Genomic DNA, 20,289 nt, shown 5'->3' on the forward strand with positions numbered 1-20,289 from the left:
GTGGAGAATAGACATTTTATCAGGTTTGTTATTTGTAACAGTTGTTGACAGAGATACAAATGGCATGACATTACACAAGGCGAAAATATATTTCTCAACTAGATGGAACATATGTCTGTCCTGGTGCCCTCTGAGGATAGACAATGTAATAATGTATAGTAATGGTAAACCCCAAAATCTTATTCTGATTATGTAATATTTCCAGAATCCTCTACTGAAGGCAATACAGAATAGAACAAGTTTCTCGATAATTTGAAAAAGTTTAGCTCATAACAATTCATCCTTTACTATTTGACCATCCATCTCAAATTAAAATATTAATTTTGAGTTGGAACCTTCTTGTAATTGCCATGCTATTTCAGGAACTACAACGTTACATAGGTTGAACAAAGACCTTGGTCCATCAAGTTCAACTTTTCTCCACCAATTGAAGTTATTCCACCAGAATGTGAATGAGAGCCTTCAAGACTTGTAGAAGACAATGTACAACTTAGTAACATATTCTTCAATCTGTGGCTCTCTAGTTGAGAAACTGCAGCTTTTAGGCTGTTGTGGGATGGATCCTCAACTACTGGAGGTCTACAGATTGACAGACCATTGTATTAAAGACTTTAAAATTTGATATATTTAATTCAAAAGCTTCTAACTTCTTTGACCAAATTAAAAGAACATAAACTACATATTGGCTTTTGACTTCAGATAGCCATAAATGTAATCACAACAATCGTCATAGACATAGAAGACACATAATAGTGGAGATGTTGTACATTGCACTGCCCTACATATACAGTGAAACCTCTTTGAGATGACCACCTAAATTGCATTTAAAAAATGATCTTCTACAGGGGAAAATCTCTCAAAGAAGAGGTCAATTTATATTAGACATAAGGAAAATGAAAGGCGGTCACAAACAATCTGGTTTTTATAAATATGTAGTTAAATCAGCATTTACTTGACAAGTAGCCAACTAAGCATTACAAATGTAGAGTTTATTACTAATGTCTAAAGAAATATATGGTATTTGAAGCGGAAATTATAAGTGTTTCTGGTTTCTACCAGTAGAACTCACTGTTTTTACTAAAATTAGCATAAGAATTATTGTAAAACTAGTTGGATTGCTAATGGTTGTAGTTATCTAAGCTTTCTTGGAAATATATGCTTTGGCATGTGACAGGAAGGCAAACACTACAATAGGAATGATCAAAATGAAATTGCAATTGTAAGAATTTGTATGAGAATCTTCTATAAAACTATTTCACAAAATAGTAGATGGATGGAAAAATGATCTTTTTTACTTTATTAGGAGAGTTACAGTTAAAATCCATTTAAGAAAATGTTCACAAATATCTATATTAAAAAATTCCCTATTTATCAGGGAATAAATTGATATTTAAAAAGAATCTTGAAAAACAAAAACTTGACTGAAATTCCACTCATGGAAGGAACAAAGACAATCAAGGTCATTATCAGTTGGTTGAATATTTCCTATAGCTAAAATTCTACATACATTCCTGATGGAAATGTGGCGTCCACCTAGAATTAGCATGCAGAATAGATAAATTAAGACATTGTCTTTTTTTCTATTAACCTTTTAAGTGGACACTAGGGTTGAGCGAAACGGGTCGGCAATTTTCAGAAGTCTCCGACTTTTGGCAAAGTCGGGTTTCATGAAACCCGACCCGACCCCTGTGTGGGGTCGGCCATGAAGTCGGCGATCTTCTGAATCTGGAATCGGAATTCCGATACCGATTCCCGATATGTTTAAGATATCGGGAATTGGTATCGGAATTCAGATTTAAGTGTAAAATAAAGAATTAAAATAAAAAATATCGCTATACTTACCATCTGATGCGCCCTGGTACTAAGCGGGAACCTTCCTTCCTTAGAATCAGCCTTCCAGGACCTTGCGGTGACGTCGCGGCTTGTGATTGGTTGCGCGCGCGGCCGCCCATGTGACCGCTTGCGCGACCAATCACAAGCCGCGACATCACCGTGACGTCACCGAGGGTCCTGGAAGGGCTGATTCTTAGGAAGGAAGGCTGCCGGAAAGAAGCAGGGCGCGTCCGAGGATGAGTATATACCTAATAGGAATATACTCACCCTCGGCTTCTTTCCGGCAGCCTTCCTTCCTAAGAATCAGCCCTTCCAGGACCCTCGGTGACGTCACGGTGACGTCGCGGCTTGTGATTGGTCGCGCGAGCGGTCACATGGGCGGCCGCGCGACCAATCACAAGCCGCGACGTCACCGCGACGTCACCGCAAGGTCCTGGAAGGCTGATTCTAAGGAAGGAAGGTTCCCGCTTAGTACCAGGGCGCATCAGATGGTAAGTATAGCGATATTTTTTATTTTAATTCTTTATTTTACACTTAAATATGGATCGCAGGGCCTGAAGGAGAGTTTCCGCTCCTTCAGACCCTGGGAACCATTGGAAACCCAATGCACTGCATTGGGTTTCGGCCGACCCCGACTTTTTTATAGGATCGGCCGATTTCACTCGACCCGACTTTTGAAAAAGTCGGGTTTCGTGAAGCCCGACCCGATCCTATAAATGTAAAGGTCGCTCAACCCTAGTGGACACAAATCTATTGGGACTTCAGCTCGATGACCATGTTGCTGCAATTACATGATTCGAGATTATGTCAGGAACAACTTGGGCATAATACAAACGGTGTCTAATCTGTACCCCATGGTAAAAGCAATCCAATGTACATACAAGCGAGCAGTAGCACCCAAACCATGGTTATCTACAATTTTCCAGAATTTTTTTTTTTTTTTTTTTAGAAAAAATGGTTTAAGGGCTAAAAATTAGAGCATCTTAGTGGTCCTCGACCTGGTGGATACTCTGGCTTGATGGCAAATTACATCCCTTTTCCTGTTGAGTGTTGCAATCACAATACTGATGAAGGTGAGAGGAAATAAGAGAAAGACAGGCAGCTGCCATTGGCTGGGGATCTCTCTCATGATGTTACGAAGGCTCCTGCCAATAGTATGGCTTAAAAGTTCCACCGGATGGACCACAAATCTACCAATAACAGAACTGATGGCCTAAAAAAAAAGAAAGCAAGAGTGAAAAATTATGGAGTTGTTGATAATATTAATAATTTTTATTTGTATACGACTAACATGTTCCATAACACTCTAGAATTCAGCGTGAACTTGAACAAACAAAATAAAACGTTACAGAGTAACACATACCAAGAATAGTGAGGACTCTGCTGCCAAGCTTACAATCTGTGAGAAAATAGGGGTGACGCAAAAGGTAAAAATAAAAGTGCTTGTCGTGTAAGGTCCAGCCATCAGTATAACTACTAGTGGTATTCAAATAACACTGCATGAACCAGTCACCAGCCTGCATGTGTGCAAGCATAGATACAAAGAGCTACTAAGTGCATGGAAAGGGGAAATAGTTACTAGTTAGATTAGGGAGATGAGGTGATAGGCCAGGCTAAATTTTTTAGGGCGCTTAAAACTGTGGATACAGGAAATTAACCGGATTGTCTATTGTAGTGCATTCCAGATGTTAGTCTTGGGTCATTAGCAAAATGGAGAGGATGGGTAGTGTGTTAGACAGAGATGAAGGAAGAGATGGAGAGGACTGCAGAACAGTAGAGAGTTTTGTGCATAAAAGTGATGAGTTCATATTGCACTCTGTAGAGGATGGGCAACCAGTGCAAAGACTGGCACAGAGTGGCAGTAATAGTATAGTAGTTGGCCAGAAAAAAATATTCTAGCTGCTGCGTTCACGATAGATCGGAGAGGGGAGGGTTTTGTAATAAGGAGTCCGATTAGTAGAGAGTTTCAGTAGTCCAGGCTAGAATGAATTAGAGCAACATTAAGAGTTTTTGAAGAGTTAGAGGTAAGGAAAGGTAGAATTATAGAGATGTTTCTGAGGTACAAATCACACGAACAAGCAAGTAATCGGATATAGGGAGTTAATGAAAGCTCTGAATCAAATATAACCCCAATACAGTGAGCGTGCTGCTTGGGAGTTATGGTAGAACCACACATGGAAGTGGTAATTTCAGGTTTAGGTATGTCAGTAGAGTGGGTAAACACAAAAATCCCAATTCATCAAGACCGGCATTCATGAATATGGAGCATGTGACCTTCGCCAGAAATCTCACTCGAGTTAGTGACTGGAGTGAAATTTCTGGGATATTGAATAACACAGCTTATCATGAAATAGACAAGCTGTGGCATCAGTCCCCCGTCCCACTAACGCGCTGCCTATTTTGGCAGAGCTGGTAGAAAACGCCAAAAAGTGCAAACTTTGACTTTTCAAAGCTTTTACAGCAGAATCCTTGTGGAAAGGCTTTGATGAATTGGACTCGTGGAATTCAGTTTTTGACAGATTCAGTTTTAGATAAAGCGAAGACATGATTTTATACAATACAATTACTGGTATTTTCTGGAAGATGGTACTGAAAATCAAATCTGCTGTCACTTTGTCTAATGTGTCTTTGAAATAATTGGCCATATTGTCAACGCTGAGGTTAGTGATTGAGGCCAGTACTTTAAGACTGGGAGTGAAAAGTGTCAAATAATCATTTAGGATTGTTAGTGAGGTGATTAAGGTAGGCTTGTTTGAAGCATTGAAGGTCAGAGTTATAGGTTTTAAGCATTTAGAATTGAGAGTCCTCAGTGGTTGATACCTTTTAATGGCTAACTGAAAAGATGGTAACAAATTGCAAGCTTTCGAGACTACATATGTCTCTTCATCAGGCAAAGACTAAAACAAATTCTGAAGAATCACATATTTATGCACAACATAGTATAGAAAAAAAAAAAAAAGGAGGGGAAAAAAACCATGGATAAGCCAGGTGACATGAAGCAGAATTACCATGGGTGATAAACAGTTATGTCCATAAATATTGGGCCAATTCTTAGATAAGGATTGTTTTATTGTCCCGTGATTAGGGTCTGGTTCTGTTGTGATGACCCCACATGGTCTGATGGGCAAGTTCCTTAGTTGATGTAAAAATACATAAATCCGTGTGACACATTCATTCCTGCAGTTAGAGTGTCAAAAGTCGTCATCAGTTTATATTCCCAGACTCTCCTGTCTTTTTGCGATTTGAAGTTACCTTTTAGTACAAGGTTTTAAGCATAAACTTATAATGGATGAAATGTTCGATCAAGAGTGATTTTCTCCACAGATGTTTGGCACACCTGGAGAACCATTGGAGAAAACGTGTGTGCCAGGGTTGCCACCATCTGTGTCAAGTTGATTTACGTGTAGGGGTGCAGCTTTATTAAGGGCACTTTCCAGTGTTTTATTATAAGGTTTTAAAGCCGAGTTGGAACATGAGAGGGAGGAGATTAAGGCCAATGATGAATACAAATTCTTCATAAGTTGCTGGGTATTGATGGCAAGTAGATTTCTTTAAGTGTGGCATGTATCAGTTTCCTGAGCGGGGCAACAGTTCTTGACAAAGAAGGAAAGAAGGTTGTGGTCAGAAAGCGGGATAGTGGAGTGAGTAAGATCATGCACTGAGTAAAGCTGGGAGAAGATCAGGTCTGATGTATTCTCATCTTCATGTGTAGTTGAGTTAGTAAATGGTGAAAGTTTTAGAGGTTAGAGGTTAGAGACAATAGATATGTGACAGATGGGGATAGTGAACTATCAATTGGAATGTCCCCCAAGATGAGACTGGGAATAGAAAGGATGGAAAGTGAGGAAGCCAGGTGACAAAGTGATCCAGGAACCGGTGGGTGGGACTGCCAATCGCAGGGAAAAGGAGTGAAAAAATCAGAGTGTGGACCTCAAAAGAAGGGAGATAAGTGAGAGTACTTGGGAGGGAAAACCTGAAAAGCACATATTGAAGAAAGAAGCAGGCCAACGCCAACATCTGGTCTGTTCTCAGGGTATAAAAAAATGTAAATCACTATATGAATATGCACTGGTGGTGGTGTCTGAGTGTTAGATTTAAGTTTTATTATTATTGATATAGCACAATTGATTCCATAGTGCTGTACATGAGAAGGGGTTACATACAAATTACAGTAAGCAAACTAACAATGACAGACTGATACAGAGGGGAGAGGACCCTGCCCTTGTGGGTTTACCTTCTACAGGATGGTGGGGAAGGAAACAGTAGGTTAGGGGGTTGCAGCAGCTCTGGTGTTGATGAGGCGGTATCTCCGGTAGTGGTGAGGAGGCAGCAGGGTCATTGCAGGCTATAAGCTTTCTTGAACAGGAGGTGGGTTTTCAGGTTCCGTCTGAAGGATCTGAATGTGGTTGATAGTCGGACGTGTTGGGGAACAGAATTCCAGAGGATGGGGGATATTCAGGAGAAGTCTTGTAGGCGATTAGGTGAGGAGCGAATAAGTGTGGAGGAGAGCAGGAGGTCTTGGGAGGACCGAAGTTTAAGTGAGGGAAGATATCGGGAGATTATTTCAGAGATATCTGGAGGAGACAGGTTATGGATGGCATTGTAGATCAGTATTAGTAATCAGTATTAGTAATTTGAACTGGATAGACTGAAGGAATGGGAGCCAGTGAAGAGACTTGCAGAAGGGAGAAGCGGAGGAGTAGCGAGGAGAGAGATGAATTATTCGGGCAGCAGAGTTAAGGATGGACTGGAAAGGTGCGAGTGTTAGCAGGGAGGCCACAGAAAAGGATGTTGCAGTAGTCGAAGCGGGAGATGATGAGGGCATGCACAAGCATTTTAGATTGAGGGTTGGGGAAAGGATGAATTCTGGAAATATTTTTGAGCTGGAGAAAGGAGGTGAAAAAAGCTTGGATATGCAGTTTGAAGGACAGGGCAGAGTCAAGGGTTACTCCGAGGCACAGCGGACTTCCGTTACAGGGGAAAGCATGATGTCATTTATTGTGATAGATAGGATCAGGTAAGGAAGATCTGTGAGATGGAGGAAAGATGATGAGTTCAGATTTCTCCACATTGAGTTTGAGGAAGCAAGAGGAGGAGGATATGGCTGACAGACACTCCGGGATTCTGGACAGAAGAGAGGTGACGTCTGGGCCAGGGAGGTAGATCTGAGTGTCATCAGCAATTTTAGCAAGAGTAAAAGGGTTAAAAAAAATTGAACGGAAAAAGCCACGGCTATAGAGGAGAGTTTGACCAACAAACTCCTTCCCTCAGTAAGAGCATTGAAGATGGGTTTTCCAGCATGACAATGACCCAAAACACACGGCCAGAGCAACTAAGGAGTGGCTCCAAAAGAGGCATTTCAAGGTCCTGGAGTGACCTAGCCAGTATCTAGACCTGAAACCAACAGAAAATCTTTGGAGATAGCTGAAACTCAATGTTGGCCAGCGACAGCCCCGAAACCTGAAAGATCTGTATGTACAGTTGTGCTCAAAAGTTTACGTACCATGGCTGAATTTTTGCTTTCTTGGCCTTTTTTCAGAGAATAAGAATGATAACACCAAAACTTTTTCTCCTCTCATGGTTAGTGGTTGGGTGAAGCCATTTACTGTAAAACTATTGTGTTTTCTCTTTCTAAATTATAATGACAACCCAAAACATCCAAATAACCCTGATCAAAAGTTTACATACCCCATTTCTTGCCCCCTCTAACATCAATGACAGCTTGAAGTCTTTTGTGGTAGTTGTGGATGAGGTTCTTTATTTTCTCCGATGGTAAAGCTGCACACTCTTCTTGGCTGACAAAAGGCCTCCAGTTCTTGTAAATTCCTGGTCTGTCTAGCATGAGCTGCGCACTTGAGATCTCCCCACAGTGGCTCAATGATATTGAGGTCAGGAGACTGAGGTGGCCACTCCAAAACCTTCACTTTGTTCTGCTGTAGCCAATGACAGGTTGTTGTGAACTCCGTTTTCAGGCTCCCTCTTGTGGTCACAGATGGTATTGTGTGACTTTGATTTTTTGGCTCCCCCTGGTGGTTTGGTTTATTATCCTGCTGGTCTGCTGGATCAGCTACCTCGTTATTCACCAGGGAGGCTCCTATTTAGCCCTGCTTCATTTCCACTTGTTGCTGGCTGTCAATGTATTCAGTGCTATTCTGATTACTCCTGATTATCTCGTTTTCTGCCTCTTCAGAATAAGCTAAGTTCTGTTTGAATATTTTTTGCTCATCTGCCTGCAATATGATTTCTGTGTATGATGAGTCTAGTCTAGCTTGCTAACATGTGATTTCTTTTTGCTGGTAAGCTCTGGGGTACGGAGTTGCTTCCCCCGCACCGTTAGTTGGTGCGGGGGCTCGAGCAATCTCTGCGTGGATATTTTGAATAGGGTTTTTCATTCACCGCACAGTTCTCTTCCTATTTTCTGCTATCTAGTATTAGCGGGCCTCATTTGCTAAATCTGATTTCATCTCTGCGTTTGTGCTTTCCCCTTAACTCACCGTTAATATTTGTGGGGGGCTATTCTATATCTTTGGGGTCTTCCACTGAGGCAAGTGAGGACTTACTTTCTCTCTAGGAATAGTCAGTTTCTCAGGCCGTGACGAGACGTCTAGGATTTTTAGGTAAACGTTCCACGGCTGCCTATAGTTGTTTGCGGATAGGATCAGGTTGCGGTCAATCTAGTTACCACTTCCCCAGATCTAGTAGTCTGTTCAGTTACTTAGCTAGTCCGACCTGCGATCCTTGCCACTAGGATCATAACAGTACAGCCGGCCAGTAAAGTGTTAATTGCATGGCAGAAGCAGGAGAAAAGAAGCTTGGAGATATTTTTTTTTTTTTGCTGCCGTGTGTCTAGCTGCTGTGTGTCTGGCTTCTCTCCTCTTAATCTTGGTGTGGCTCTGAGTTCAGCTGCTGATATGGATATCCAGAGTTTAGCCTCCAGTGTAGATCATCTTGCTGCAAGGGTACAAAGTATTCAGGATTTTGTTGTGCACAGTCCTATGTCAGAGCCTAGAATACCTATTCCGGAGTTGTTTTCTGGAGATAGATCTAGGTTTCTGAATTTTAAGAACAATTGTAAATTGTTTCTTTCTTTGAAACCTCGTTCCTCTGGGGATTCTGTTCAGCAAGTTAAGATTATTATTTCTTTCTTGCGTGGCGACCCTCAAGATTGGGCCTTCGCATTGGCGTCAGGGGATCCTGCATTGCTCAGTGTGGATGCGTTTTTTCTGGCCCTTGGATTGCTCTATGAGGAACCTAATCTTGAGAACCAGGCTGAAAAAGCGTTGTTGGCCCTCTCTCAGGGGCAAGATGATGCAGAGGTGTACTGCCAGAAATTTCGGAAATGGTCGGTGCTTACTCAATGGAATGAGTGTGCCCTGGCTGCAAGTTTCAGAAAAGGTCTTTCTGAAGCCATTAAGAATGTCATGGTGGGGTTCCCTACGCCTGCAGGTCTGAATGAGTCAATGACTCTGGCCATTCAGATTGATCGGCGTTTGCGGGAGCGCAAACCTGCGCACCATTTGGCGGTGTCTTCTGAACAGACACCTGAGTCTATGCAATGTGATAGAATTCTGACCAGAGGTGAACGGCAAAATTATAGAAGGCAAAATGGAGGTGCTTTTACTGTGGTGACTCAGCTCATGTTATCTCAGCATGCTCTAAGCGCACAAAAAAGATTGATAAATCTGTCACCATCGGTACTTTACAGCCTAAGTTTATTTTGTCTGTTACCCTGATTTGTTCCCTGTCATCTTACCCGGTTATGGCTTTTGTGGATTCAGGTGCTGCCCTGAGTCTGATGGATTTGTCATTTGCCAGGCGCTGTGGTTTTGTTTTGGAGCCTTTAGAATTCCCTATTCCACTAAGGGGAATTGATGCTACACCATTGGCTACGAATAAACCTCAGTACTGGACACAAGTGACCATGTGCATGACTCCTGTTCATCAGGAGGTGATTCGCTTTCTTGTATTGCATAATTTGCATGATGTTGTCGTGTTGGGCCTGCCATGGTTGCAGACTCATAATCCAGTCCTGGATTGGAAAGCAATGTCTGTGTCAAGTTGGGGTTGTCAGGGAATTCATGGCGACGCTCCTGTGGTGTCAATTGCTTCATCCACTCCTTCTGAGGTCCCTGAGTTTTTGTCAGATTACCAGGATGTATTTAATGAGCCCAAACTCAGTCCTCTACCTCCTCATAGGGATTGTGATTGTGCTATAAATTTGATTCCTGGTAGTAAGTTTCCTAAGGGACGACTTTTCAATTTGTCAGTGCCGGAGCATGCTGCTATGCGGAGTTATATAAAGGAGTCTTTGGAGAAAGGACTTATTCGCCCCTCCTCCTCCCCTCTTGGTGCGGGGTTCTTTTTTGTGGCTAAGAAGGATGGTTCCTTGAGACCTTGTATTGATTATCGCCTTCTAAACAAAATCACGGTCAAATTTCAGTATCCTTTGCCATTGTTATCTGATCTGTTTGCTCGCATTAGGGGGTCTAGTTGGTTCACCAAGATAGATCTTCGTGGTGCGTATAACCTTGTGCGTATTAAGCAGGGTGATGAATGGAAAACTGCATTTAATACGCCCGAAGGCCATTTTGAGTACTTGGTGATGCCTTTTGGACTTTCTAACGCTCCTTCTGTCTTTCAGTCCTTTATGCACGAAATCTTCCGCGAATATCTGGATAAATTTATGATTGTGTATCTGGATGATATTCTGGTTTTTTCGGATGACTGGGAGTCCCATGTTGTCACGATTCACACCGTGACTGTCAAGATCCCTTAGCCGCTGCCCACAATATGTCACGGATTGGGGTGACTTTAGACCAACAGACGGCTATCACATGTGCAGGGGGCTTATCCTAGTTATCCCTCCACTGCCACAATGTGATGAAAATAAAACACACACGAGGCTATTGACCTCTTGTTTACAGCAGGGGCTTATTTTAGGTATCCCACTGCTCTTCCGTATACCATGAACTGCAGGGATTTGTGTATATCCCGCTTACAGTTCCACTTAAACCTTGCAGCTCTCTGGCGCCCCCCTTACTGTCAGGTCAGATTAGGTACTGCACCTAGGGTGATTATTCGCCAGAAAGGCTGCCTGCTATGTACTGGCTATTGGGCGCGCTGCAGCGACGCGATAACTACTCCCGCTCAGGCAGGAACAATAATTATCAAGCCGCAGTCGCTGCAATGTCACCCAAAGGCCTGCACACGGTAGTGCCGCCACCAGCTCCGATTAAACGGGTCCGGAGCTAACCCAAAACAGTAGCGTAATTCCCTTCAGAGACAGGGTACGGTTTAGGGCAGGAAGAATGAACTAGTATTAAATATTATACCCCATAAATGATTTTTAGGCAGTGTTTATAAAATATTTTACAGAGATGTTACAAATGAGACAATTGCAAATATGTACAAGGTAATTATAAAAATAAAAGGATTAAATGAAGAAAAGGTAACACTCACATATTCTCAGATCATTGCATTGCAGGCAACAGGCTAGGAGAACTTTCCATCTATCCCAGTGCATTTGCACTCGCAGTCTGGTCGCTTCAGGTAAAAACTCACAACTCCCCCCTGGAAGCCTGCCAGCAACTTTATAACCTACAGCCTGTGACCTCACAGAAAGGGCTGGTTTTTCCAACCCCTCCTCTCTCGTCAGGGTTGCTCACTGTGCATTAAATATATCTGATGCCCGTAACTTCGCTCCAGAACATGTCATACACGTACCATACCCAGCATTCATCTCGGATTAACGTGGACTTTCTAATGAGATCAAATATGTCCTATTATTTACAGAGCAATCCCTACTTCTTCACCTGATGGAGTTAGACGTCTGTGTTTAGAGTGATGGGTAGATGCTTTGATGGAGATCAAGGATATGTATTTATCATTCTCCTATCGTACATCGTCTGCCTAATATCTTACAAAAATGGAACAAAGGACCGCATGGTTCTAGAGACTTAGAATCCAGTTCTTGCTGGAGGAAGCTTCTACCTGGTCGTAAACATTCCTTTAGGCAATAAAACGCTCTCCCCCCATGTACATTGGTGAGGCAAGCTCAACTCTGAAGTAAAAGAGAAGGGGGGGTTTCTTAGCCCACATCCTGGGCTGACAAGAGAAACTAAACTTATGATATTTCATACCATATCGTGACACATCCCCCTTTTGGCATGCGCTACAGCGGCAGAACCTCTCGGTATGCCTCCATGCGCACCTCCGTGGGTTCACCCTGCGGGAGAGTCCATCTGCATTCCCATGCTCTTTGCCCGCTTTGTGTTTGATGGTGAAGTCAAATTGCTGAAGGGCAAGGCTCCAGCGTAGCAACCTGCCGTTGGTTCCACACATGGTGCTTAGCCAGCGCAGAGGGTTGTGGTCGGTCACCACCGTGAAGGTGCGACCGTACAAGTAGGGCTGCAAGCGCTGCAGGGCCCAGACTATGGCCAGGCACTCCTTCTCAATGGTGGAGTAGGCCACTTCCCTCGGCAAAAGTTTCCGGCTCAGGTACAACACGGGGTGCTCTTGGTCCTCCGAGTCAACCTGGCTGAGCACAGCACCAAGGCCAAACTCGCTGGCGTCGGTCTGTACCAAGAACGGTCGACTGCTGTCAACACAGGGGCGTTGCACAGTGCTGTCTTCAACGCCTGGAAGGCCCCGTCACAGCCATCTGTCCAGTTGACGATGTGGGGTAGCTTCTTCCTGGTGAGGTCCGTCAAAGGTTTTGCCAGGCTACTATAGTGCTGCACGAAGCGCCTATAGTACTCTGCAGTGCCCAGGAAGGACATCACCTGTTTCTTGTTCCTGGGAGTGGGCCAGTTCACGATCAGGCCCACTTTGTCAGGCTCTGGCTTTAGGGTGTTTCCACCTACCCGGTGCCCCAGGTAGTGAACCTCCCTCATGCCCATCTGGCACTTTCCCGGCTTGATAGTCAGTCCTGCTCGGTGAATTCGCCCGAGCACCTCCTCGAGATGCTGCAGGTGTTCATCCCAGGAGGGACTGAAGATGGCAATGTCATCTAAGTACGCCACAGCGTACTTCTCCAGTCCCTGAAGCAGGAGATTGACCATCCGCTGGAAAGTGGCAGGGGCATTCTTCATGCCGAAGGGCATGACCGTGGACTCGTACAGTCCAAAGGGTGTGATAAAGGCGGACTTCTCCTGCGCCTCGGGGCTCAGGGGAATCTGCCAGTATCCGCGACTCAGATCCATTATTGTCAGGTATTTTGCGCCAGCTAACTTCTCAAGCAGCTCCTCGATGCGCGGCATTGGGTGCGCGTCAGAGGCTGTAATGGCGTTGAGCCCCCTGTAGTCCATGCAGAACCGGGTGGTCCGGTCCTTCTTTGGCACGAGAACTACCGGTGAGGCCCACGCGCTCTTTGACCGTCGAATCACCCCCAGCTGTAACATCTCATCGATCTCCTGGCGCATAATCTGCTGCACCTGGTCAGAGATTCGATAGGGTGTTCGCCGTAGTGGGGCGTGATTCCCGGTGTCCACCTCGTGGACGGCTAACTCAGTCCTTCCAGGCCGGTTGGAGAACACGACCCGGAAGGGTTCCAGTGTGGTTTGCAACTGCAACCGCTGTGGTTCATATAGCGAGGCGCTTACCTCCACGTCCTCAATGGACCCACGGGCCTTGGCTTGGGCCAGCATGTCCAGGAGGGTGTCTTCCTCCCCTTCTTCGGGTGCGCTGCAGACCGGTAGGACAAAAGGTTCACGTTCGTGTTGAGCCTTCATCATGTTGACGTGAAAGGCCTTTCGCCTACCCCGAGTGTGGTCAAGCGTGACCACGTAGGTGACCGGGTTGAGCTGTTGGTGGACGACGTACGGGCCCTCCCAGGCTGCCTGAAGCTTATCCGTTGGTACAGGAACCAGCACCCACACCTTTTGACCCACGTGGTAGGTCCGCTCCCGGGCGTTCTGGTCGTACCAGTGCTTCTGATCAGCCTGACCCTGCGTCATGTTGTCATGCACCAACTGCGTCAAGGTCTGCATCTTGTCACGGAAGCGCATGACATACTCCACTATGGACACTTCAGATGGGTTCGGCTCCCCTTCCCAGGATTCTCTTACCAACCCAAGGGGTCCCCGGACTCGCCTGCCGAAGTACAGGAGCTCGAAGGGGGAGAACCCCGTCGAGGCCTGCGGAACCTCTCAGTAAGCGAATAGCAGGTGTGGGAGGTACCGCTCCCAGTCGCGCCCTTGTGTCTCAACCAGCATGCGTAGCATCTGTTTGAGGGTACCATTGAAGCGTTCACACAAGCCATTGGTCTGTGGGTGATACGCACTCGATACCAGGTGCTTCACCTGCATTTTCTTACAGAGAGCCTCCATTAGGTGAGACATAAATTGGGTCCCTTGATCAGTAAGCATTTCCCTGGGAAATCCTACACGTGAAAGGATGGCCAACAGGGCATCCGCCACCTTATCTGCCCTAGTTGACGACAGAGCTACTGCCTCTGGGTACCGGGTAGCGTAGTCTACCACAGTAAGAATATATTGCTTTCCAGAGCTGCTGGGGACGGCCAGCGGGCCCACAAGGTCCACCGCGATCCTCTGGAAAGGCTCCTCTATCACTGGCAAAGGGATCCGGGGAGCCTTAAGAGCAGGCCCCGCCTTCCCCACTCTTTGACAGGTGACACAGGAGCGGCAGTAGTTTGACACATCTGTCCCCATCTTAGGCCAATAGAAGTGTTGAGATAGCCGGGCCTTAGTTTTGCTGATCCCCAAGTGTCCAGCTAGCGGGATCTCATGGGCAATCCGCAACAACTCACCCCGGAATTGCTGCGGGACGACCAGCTGTCTTTCCCTCAACCACTCCTTTTGTGATTCTCCGGGTACTGTCTCCCGGTACAACCTTCCTCCTTCCCAGAACACCTTCTCCTTATCAGTCTCGGAGAATGACATCCCGGCGAGTTGTCTCAAACTCTCTAGGCTCGCATCTGTGTGCAGAGCGGCCTGAAACTCCTGGCTAGTGGAAGCCAGAAGCGATGTCAGGGTCCCTTCCCCACGGGAGCCCTCTGGGACCTGCTCTGGGTCCACCTCTGGTTCAGTCATACTGATGACTGAGGAGGGTCCGGGAGGCAGACAGTTATCTGCGTTCCGGGCACTCTGACTGCGGGTGACAGCAGCTACGTAGGCTGTCTCCCCGGGGGTTTCTACAGACCCAACAGCCGACACTGCTATGGGCTCTACCTCCCCATCCACCCCCATTACCTCAGGAGCATTGCTACTTATGGGCCAGTTACCTTCCTCGGTGGCACTGGTCAATTGCATGGCATCACCTTCCTCACGGTTCCCATGTATCTCCCCATTTCCGGTAGCACCGACACTTGCCCCTGCTAGGGGTTCCTCAGCCGTCTCCTCCGCAGAGCGACGTGGCTGAGCACTCCTGTACCTATGGACACATCAACTTTCAAAGAAACATTATCAGATACAATTGGCACAGGTACAACATTTTCACCATCAATCCTAGGGAAAAAATGGTTAACAGATGCATCACTACAAGATAAAGCATGGTCAGGTAACACATGCGATTTCCCATCATCATCATCATCACCAGGGTTAACTTTACCCTCATTAGTAGATTGGGGAGGGGTGTCAATGACGTAGTATGCAAACAACCTCCCCAAATCAGTCCCCAACAAAACATCAGTGGGCAAATTATCAGACAGCCCCACTTCCTTCACCCCACTCCCGGCACCCCAATCAATAAAAACCCGGGCCATCGGTAAGGGACAGCTGATGCCCCCAATCCCAGTGACAGTTAGGGTTTTCCCCGGAATGATTTCTTCAGGGGCCGCCAGTTCGGGTCGGATGAGGGTTCGTTCAGCCCCGGTGTCTTTGAGGCCTGTAGCAACATGACCTCCCACAATGACATGCTGTACGTTATCACACCCCCTCCCAGCCACACAACCCACCAAAAGAACTGCTGCATTAGGCCCTGGGATGAGGGGTTCTTCTGCTTGGCTGGACATCGGGGACTGATGTGTCCAGTCTGCCTGCAGTGGTAACACTGGCGAAGTTCGGTGGTAGGTCTGGTGCTGTTGGCCACGGGGACAGGACCTCTGGTGTGTTGGCTGGCAGGGGTATTGGCGTTGGATGCAGGCTTACCCCCTCTCCAGCTGGAGGTGACTGGCTTCCGCACTTCCGATCTACGGTTGGCCTCATAGGCATCGGCAATCTGCGCTGCTTTCGTCACGTCTTTGGGTTCTCTGTCCATCACGAACTGTCGCACCTCAGCTGGGCAAAGATGGAAGAACTGGTCTTTGATCATCAGGTCTCGCAGCTGTGCAAAGGTGGTCACTGACAGTCCTTGGGTCCACTGGTCAAAGTGGGTCCCCAGTCCATGCACCACATCACTGTAACTGTCGTGTGGGCCACGTTGGAGGGTCCGAAACTTTTTACGGTACACCTCGGGTGTAAGCTGGTACTTGGCTATGAGGGCCTGCTTGATAGCCTCATAGTCACCATCTTGTTCTTGAGGGAGGGCAGCAAACGCCTCCAGAGCGTTTCCTCTCAGCCCTGGTGTCAGGTATCGTGCCCATTCTTGTGTAGGCAGCTGGTACTGCCTGCAGGCTTTCTCAAAGGCCCGCAGAAAAGTGTCCAAGTCCCCATCCTTTTCCATAACAGGAAAGTGGTCGGCCCGGGGCTTTGGTGTCTGAGCGCTGCTGGGCTCACGGCTCTGGGACGACCCCTGCATTTGCAGTAGGGCCATCTGCAGCTGGTACTCCCGCTGCGCTTGGGCCTCTCGCTCGGCTCGGTCCTGGTATTGCTGGATCAGCTGCAGACGTCTCTCTAGGTCATCTGCGGGGCATTGTTGCAGAGCCAGCTGCAGGAGGAGGTCTGCGCCCCCTTGGTTGCCAGTAGGGCCTGTATTCGGTGGTTGGACCTCTGCTGCAGCACCATGTTCGCTTGTGCCGGCTTCTGCGGCCTCTGGGCTCTGTGAGTGGTCTAGAGCGGCTTCCCATTGCACCAGTTCAGCGACCATTTGAGTCTTGGTCTTGTTCTGGGGGTTCAGGCAATGGTACATGCATATCCCAGCAAGAGTGTCTTTCTTCTGCTGGGTGTACCAGGCTTCTCCTTTCGCAGCCATGGTTGCCAAATAAAAGATAGAATAGAAAAACGAAGAGAAAGGGAGGGGACAATTACCAGTACACAATTGTCTCACAACTAATAAGCACTGAGATCGTTCTCCCAAACTTATTTGCGCAGAGTTCTCGCAAGAACTTTCTGCAAGTTTTTAGTGAGAGGAATGATTGCTCAAACCAAATCACTAATGCTCTAATATCCCACCGCCTTGCCACCAATTGTCACGATTCACACCGTGACTGTCAAGATCCCTTAGCCGCTGCCCACAATATGTCACGGATTGGGGTGACTTTAGACCAACAGACGGCTATCACATGTGCAGGGGGCTTATCCTAGTTATCCCTCCACTGCCACAATGTGATGAAAAAAAAACACACACGAGGCTATTGACCTCTTGTTTACAGCAGGGGCTTATTTTAGGTATCCCACTGCTCTTCCGTATACCATGAACTGCAGGGATTTGTGTATATCCCGCTTACAGTTCCACTTAAACCTTGCAGCTCTCTGGCGCCCCCCTTACTGTCAGGTCAGATTAGGTACTGCACCTAGGGTGATTATTCGCCAGAAAGGCTGCCTGCTATGTACTGGCTATTGGGCGCGCTGCAGCGACGCGATAACTACTCCCGCTCAGGCAGGAACAATAATTATCAAGCCGCAGTCGCTGCAATGTCACCCAAAGGCTTGCACACGGTAGTGCCGCCACCAGCTCCGATTAAACGGGTCCGGAGCTAACCCAAAACAGTAGCGTAATTCCCTTCAGAGACAGGGTACGGTTTAGGGCAGGAAGAACGAACTAGTATTAAATATTATACCCCATAAATGATTTTTAGGCAGTGTTTATAAAATATTTTACAGAGATGTTACAAATGAGACAATTGCAAATATGTACAAGGTAATTATAAAAATAAAAGGATTAAATGAAGAAAAGGTAACACTCACATATTCTCAGATCATTGCATTGCAGGCAACAGGCTAGGAGAACTTTCCATCTATCCCAGTGCATTTGCACTCGCAGTCTGGTCGCTTCAGGTAAAAACTCACAACTCCCCCCTGGAAGCCTGCCAGCAACTTTATAACCTACAGCCTGTGACCTCACAGAAAGGGCTGGTTTTTCCAACCCCTCCTCTCTCGTCAGGGTTGCTCACTGTGCATTAAATATATCTGATGCCCGTATTTTCGCTCCAGAACATGTCATACACGTACCATACCCAGCATTCATCTCGGATTAACGTGGACTTTCTAATGAGATCAAATATGTCCTATTATTTACAGAGCAATCCCTACTTCTTCACCTGATGGAGTTAGACGTCTGTGTTTAGAGTGATGGGTAGATGCTTCGATGGAGATCAAGGATATGTATTTATCATTCTCCTATCGTACATCGTCTGCCTAATATCTTACAAAAATGGAACAAAGGACCGCATGGTTCTAGAGACTTAGAATCCAGTTCTTGCTGGAGGAAGCTTCTACCTGGTCGTAAACATTCCTTTAGGCAATAAAACGCTCTCCCCCCATGTACATTGACGAGGCAAGCTCAACTCTGAAGTAAAAGAGAAGGGGGGGTTTCTTAGCCCACATCCTGGGCTGACAAGAGAAACTAAACTTATGATATTTCATACCATATCGTGACACATGTTAAGCAGGTCAGGATGGTGTTTCAGGTCCTGCGTGCCAATGCTTTATTTGTGAAGGGCTCAAAATGTCTTTTTGGAGTCCAGAAGGTCTCTTTTTTGGGTTTCATTTTTTCTCCTTCTGCTATTGAGATGGACCCAGTCAATGTTCAGGCTATTCATGACTGGACTCAGCCTACATCTGTTAAGAGTCTTCAGAAGTTCTTGGGTTTTGCTAATTTTTACCGTCGTTTCATCGCTAATTTTTCTGGTGTTGTTAAGCCATTGACGGATTTGACCAAGAAGGGTTCTGATGTTAGTAATTGGTCTCCTGCGGCTGTGGAGGCCTTTCGGGAGCTGAAGCGCCGGTTTTCTTCGGCTCTGGTCTTATGTCAGCCAGACGTCTCCCTTCCTTTCCAGGTCGAGGTTGATGTTTCTGAGATTGGAGCGGGGGCTGTTTTGTCGCAGAGAAGCTCTGATGGCTCTGTGATGAAGCCATGTGCTTTCTTTTCAATAAAGTTTTCGCCTGCCGAGCAGAATTATGATGTTGGTAATCGGGAGTTGTTGGCTATGAAGTGGGCATTTGAGGAGTGGCGACATTGGCTCGAGGGAGCTAAGCATCGTGTGGTGGTCTTGACTGATCACAAGAATTTGATTTATCTCGAGTCGGCCAAGCGGTTGAATCCTAGACAGGCTCGTTGGTCGTTGTTTTTCTCTCGTTTTGATTTCGTGGTCTCATACCTGCCTGGTTCGAAGAATGTGAAGGCTGATGCTCTTTCTAGGAGTTTTGTGCCTGACTCTCCTGGTGATTCAGAGCCAGCTGGTATCCTCAGAGAAGGGGTGATTTTGTCTGCATCTCCCCAGATTTGCGACGAGTGCTGCAGGAGTTTCACGCGGATAGACCTGACCGTTGTCCACCGGAGATACTGTTTGTCCCGGATAGATGGACCAGCAGAGTTATTTCCGAGGTTCATTCTTCGGTGTTGGCAGGCCATCCTGGGATTTTTGGTACCAGAGATTTGGTGGCTAGGTCCTTCTGGTGGCCTTCCTTGTCGCGGGATGTGCGTTCCTTTGTGCAGTCTTGTGGAATTTGTGCTCGGGCTAAGCCTTGCTGTTCTCGTGCCAGTGGCTTGTTGTTGCCTTTGCCTGTCCCGAAGAGGCCTTGGACGCACATTTCCATGGATTTTATTTCAGATCTCCCTGTCTCTCAGAGAATGTCGGTCATTTGGGTGGTGTGTGATCGTTTTTCTAAAATGGTCCATTTGGTGCCCTTGCCTAAGTTGCCTTCCTCCTCCGAGTTAGTTCCTCTGTTTTTTCAAAATGTGGTTCGTTTGCACGGGATCCCTGAAAATATTGTTTCCGACAGAGGATCCCAGTTTGTGTCTAGATTTTGGCGGACCTTTTGTGCTAAGATGGGCATTAATTTGTCTTTTTCGTCGGCCTTCCATCCTCAGACGAATGGCCAAACCGAGCGCACTAATCAGACTTTGGAAACCTATTTAAGATGTTTTGTTTCTGCTGATCAGGACGACTGGGTGACTTTTTTGCCATTGGCCGAGTTTGCCCTTAATAATCGGGCTAGTTCTGCTACTTTGGTTTCGCCTTTTTTTTGTAATTCAGGGTTTCATCCTCCTTTTTCCTCGGGTCAGGTGGAGTCTTCTGACTGTCCTGGAGTGGATGTTGTGGTGGATAGGTTGCATCAGATTTGGAATCATGTGGTGGACAATTTGAAGCTGTCACAAGAGAAGGCTCAGCGCTTTGCC

General features: G+C 46.4%; 1 protein-coding gene across 4 annotated transcripts in view; it reads right to left on the bottom strand.

Annotated features, from left to right (window-relative positions):
* Window positions 1-2,553: 2,553 nt before the first annotated feature.
* Window positions 2,554-20,289, bottom strand: part of LOC143765791 (chloride channel CLIC-like protein 1) — a 347,463-nt gene continuing 329,727 nt past the window's right edge. For all 4 annotated transcript variants that reach the window (XM_077252826.1, XM_077252828.1, XM_077252825.1 and 1 more), the window contains one exon: window positions 2,554-3,046. In XM_077252826.1, coding sequence (XP_077108941.1) covers window positions 2,807-3,046 — 240 coding nt within the window. In that variant the 3' untranslated portion in view covers window positions 2,554-2,806. The remainder of the gene's footprint in view (window positions 3,047-20,289) is intronic.

This window comes from Ranitomeya variabilis, chromosome 4, assembly GCF_051348905.1.
Source record: "Ranitomeya variabilis isolate aRanVar5 chromosome 4, aRanVar5.hap1, whole genome shotgun sequence".
Classification (NCBI taxonomy): domain Eukaryota; kingdom Metazoa; phylum Chordata; class Amphibia; order Anura; family Dendrobatidae; genus Ranitomeya; species Ranitomeya variabilis.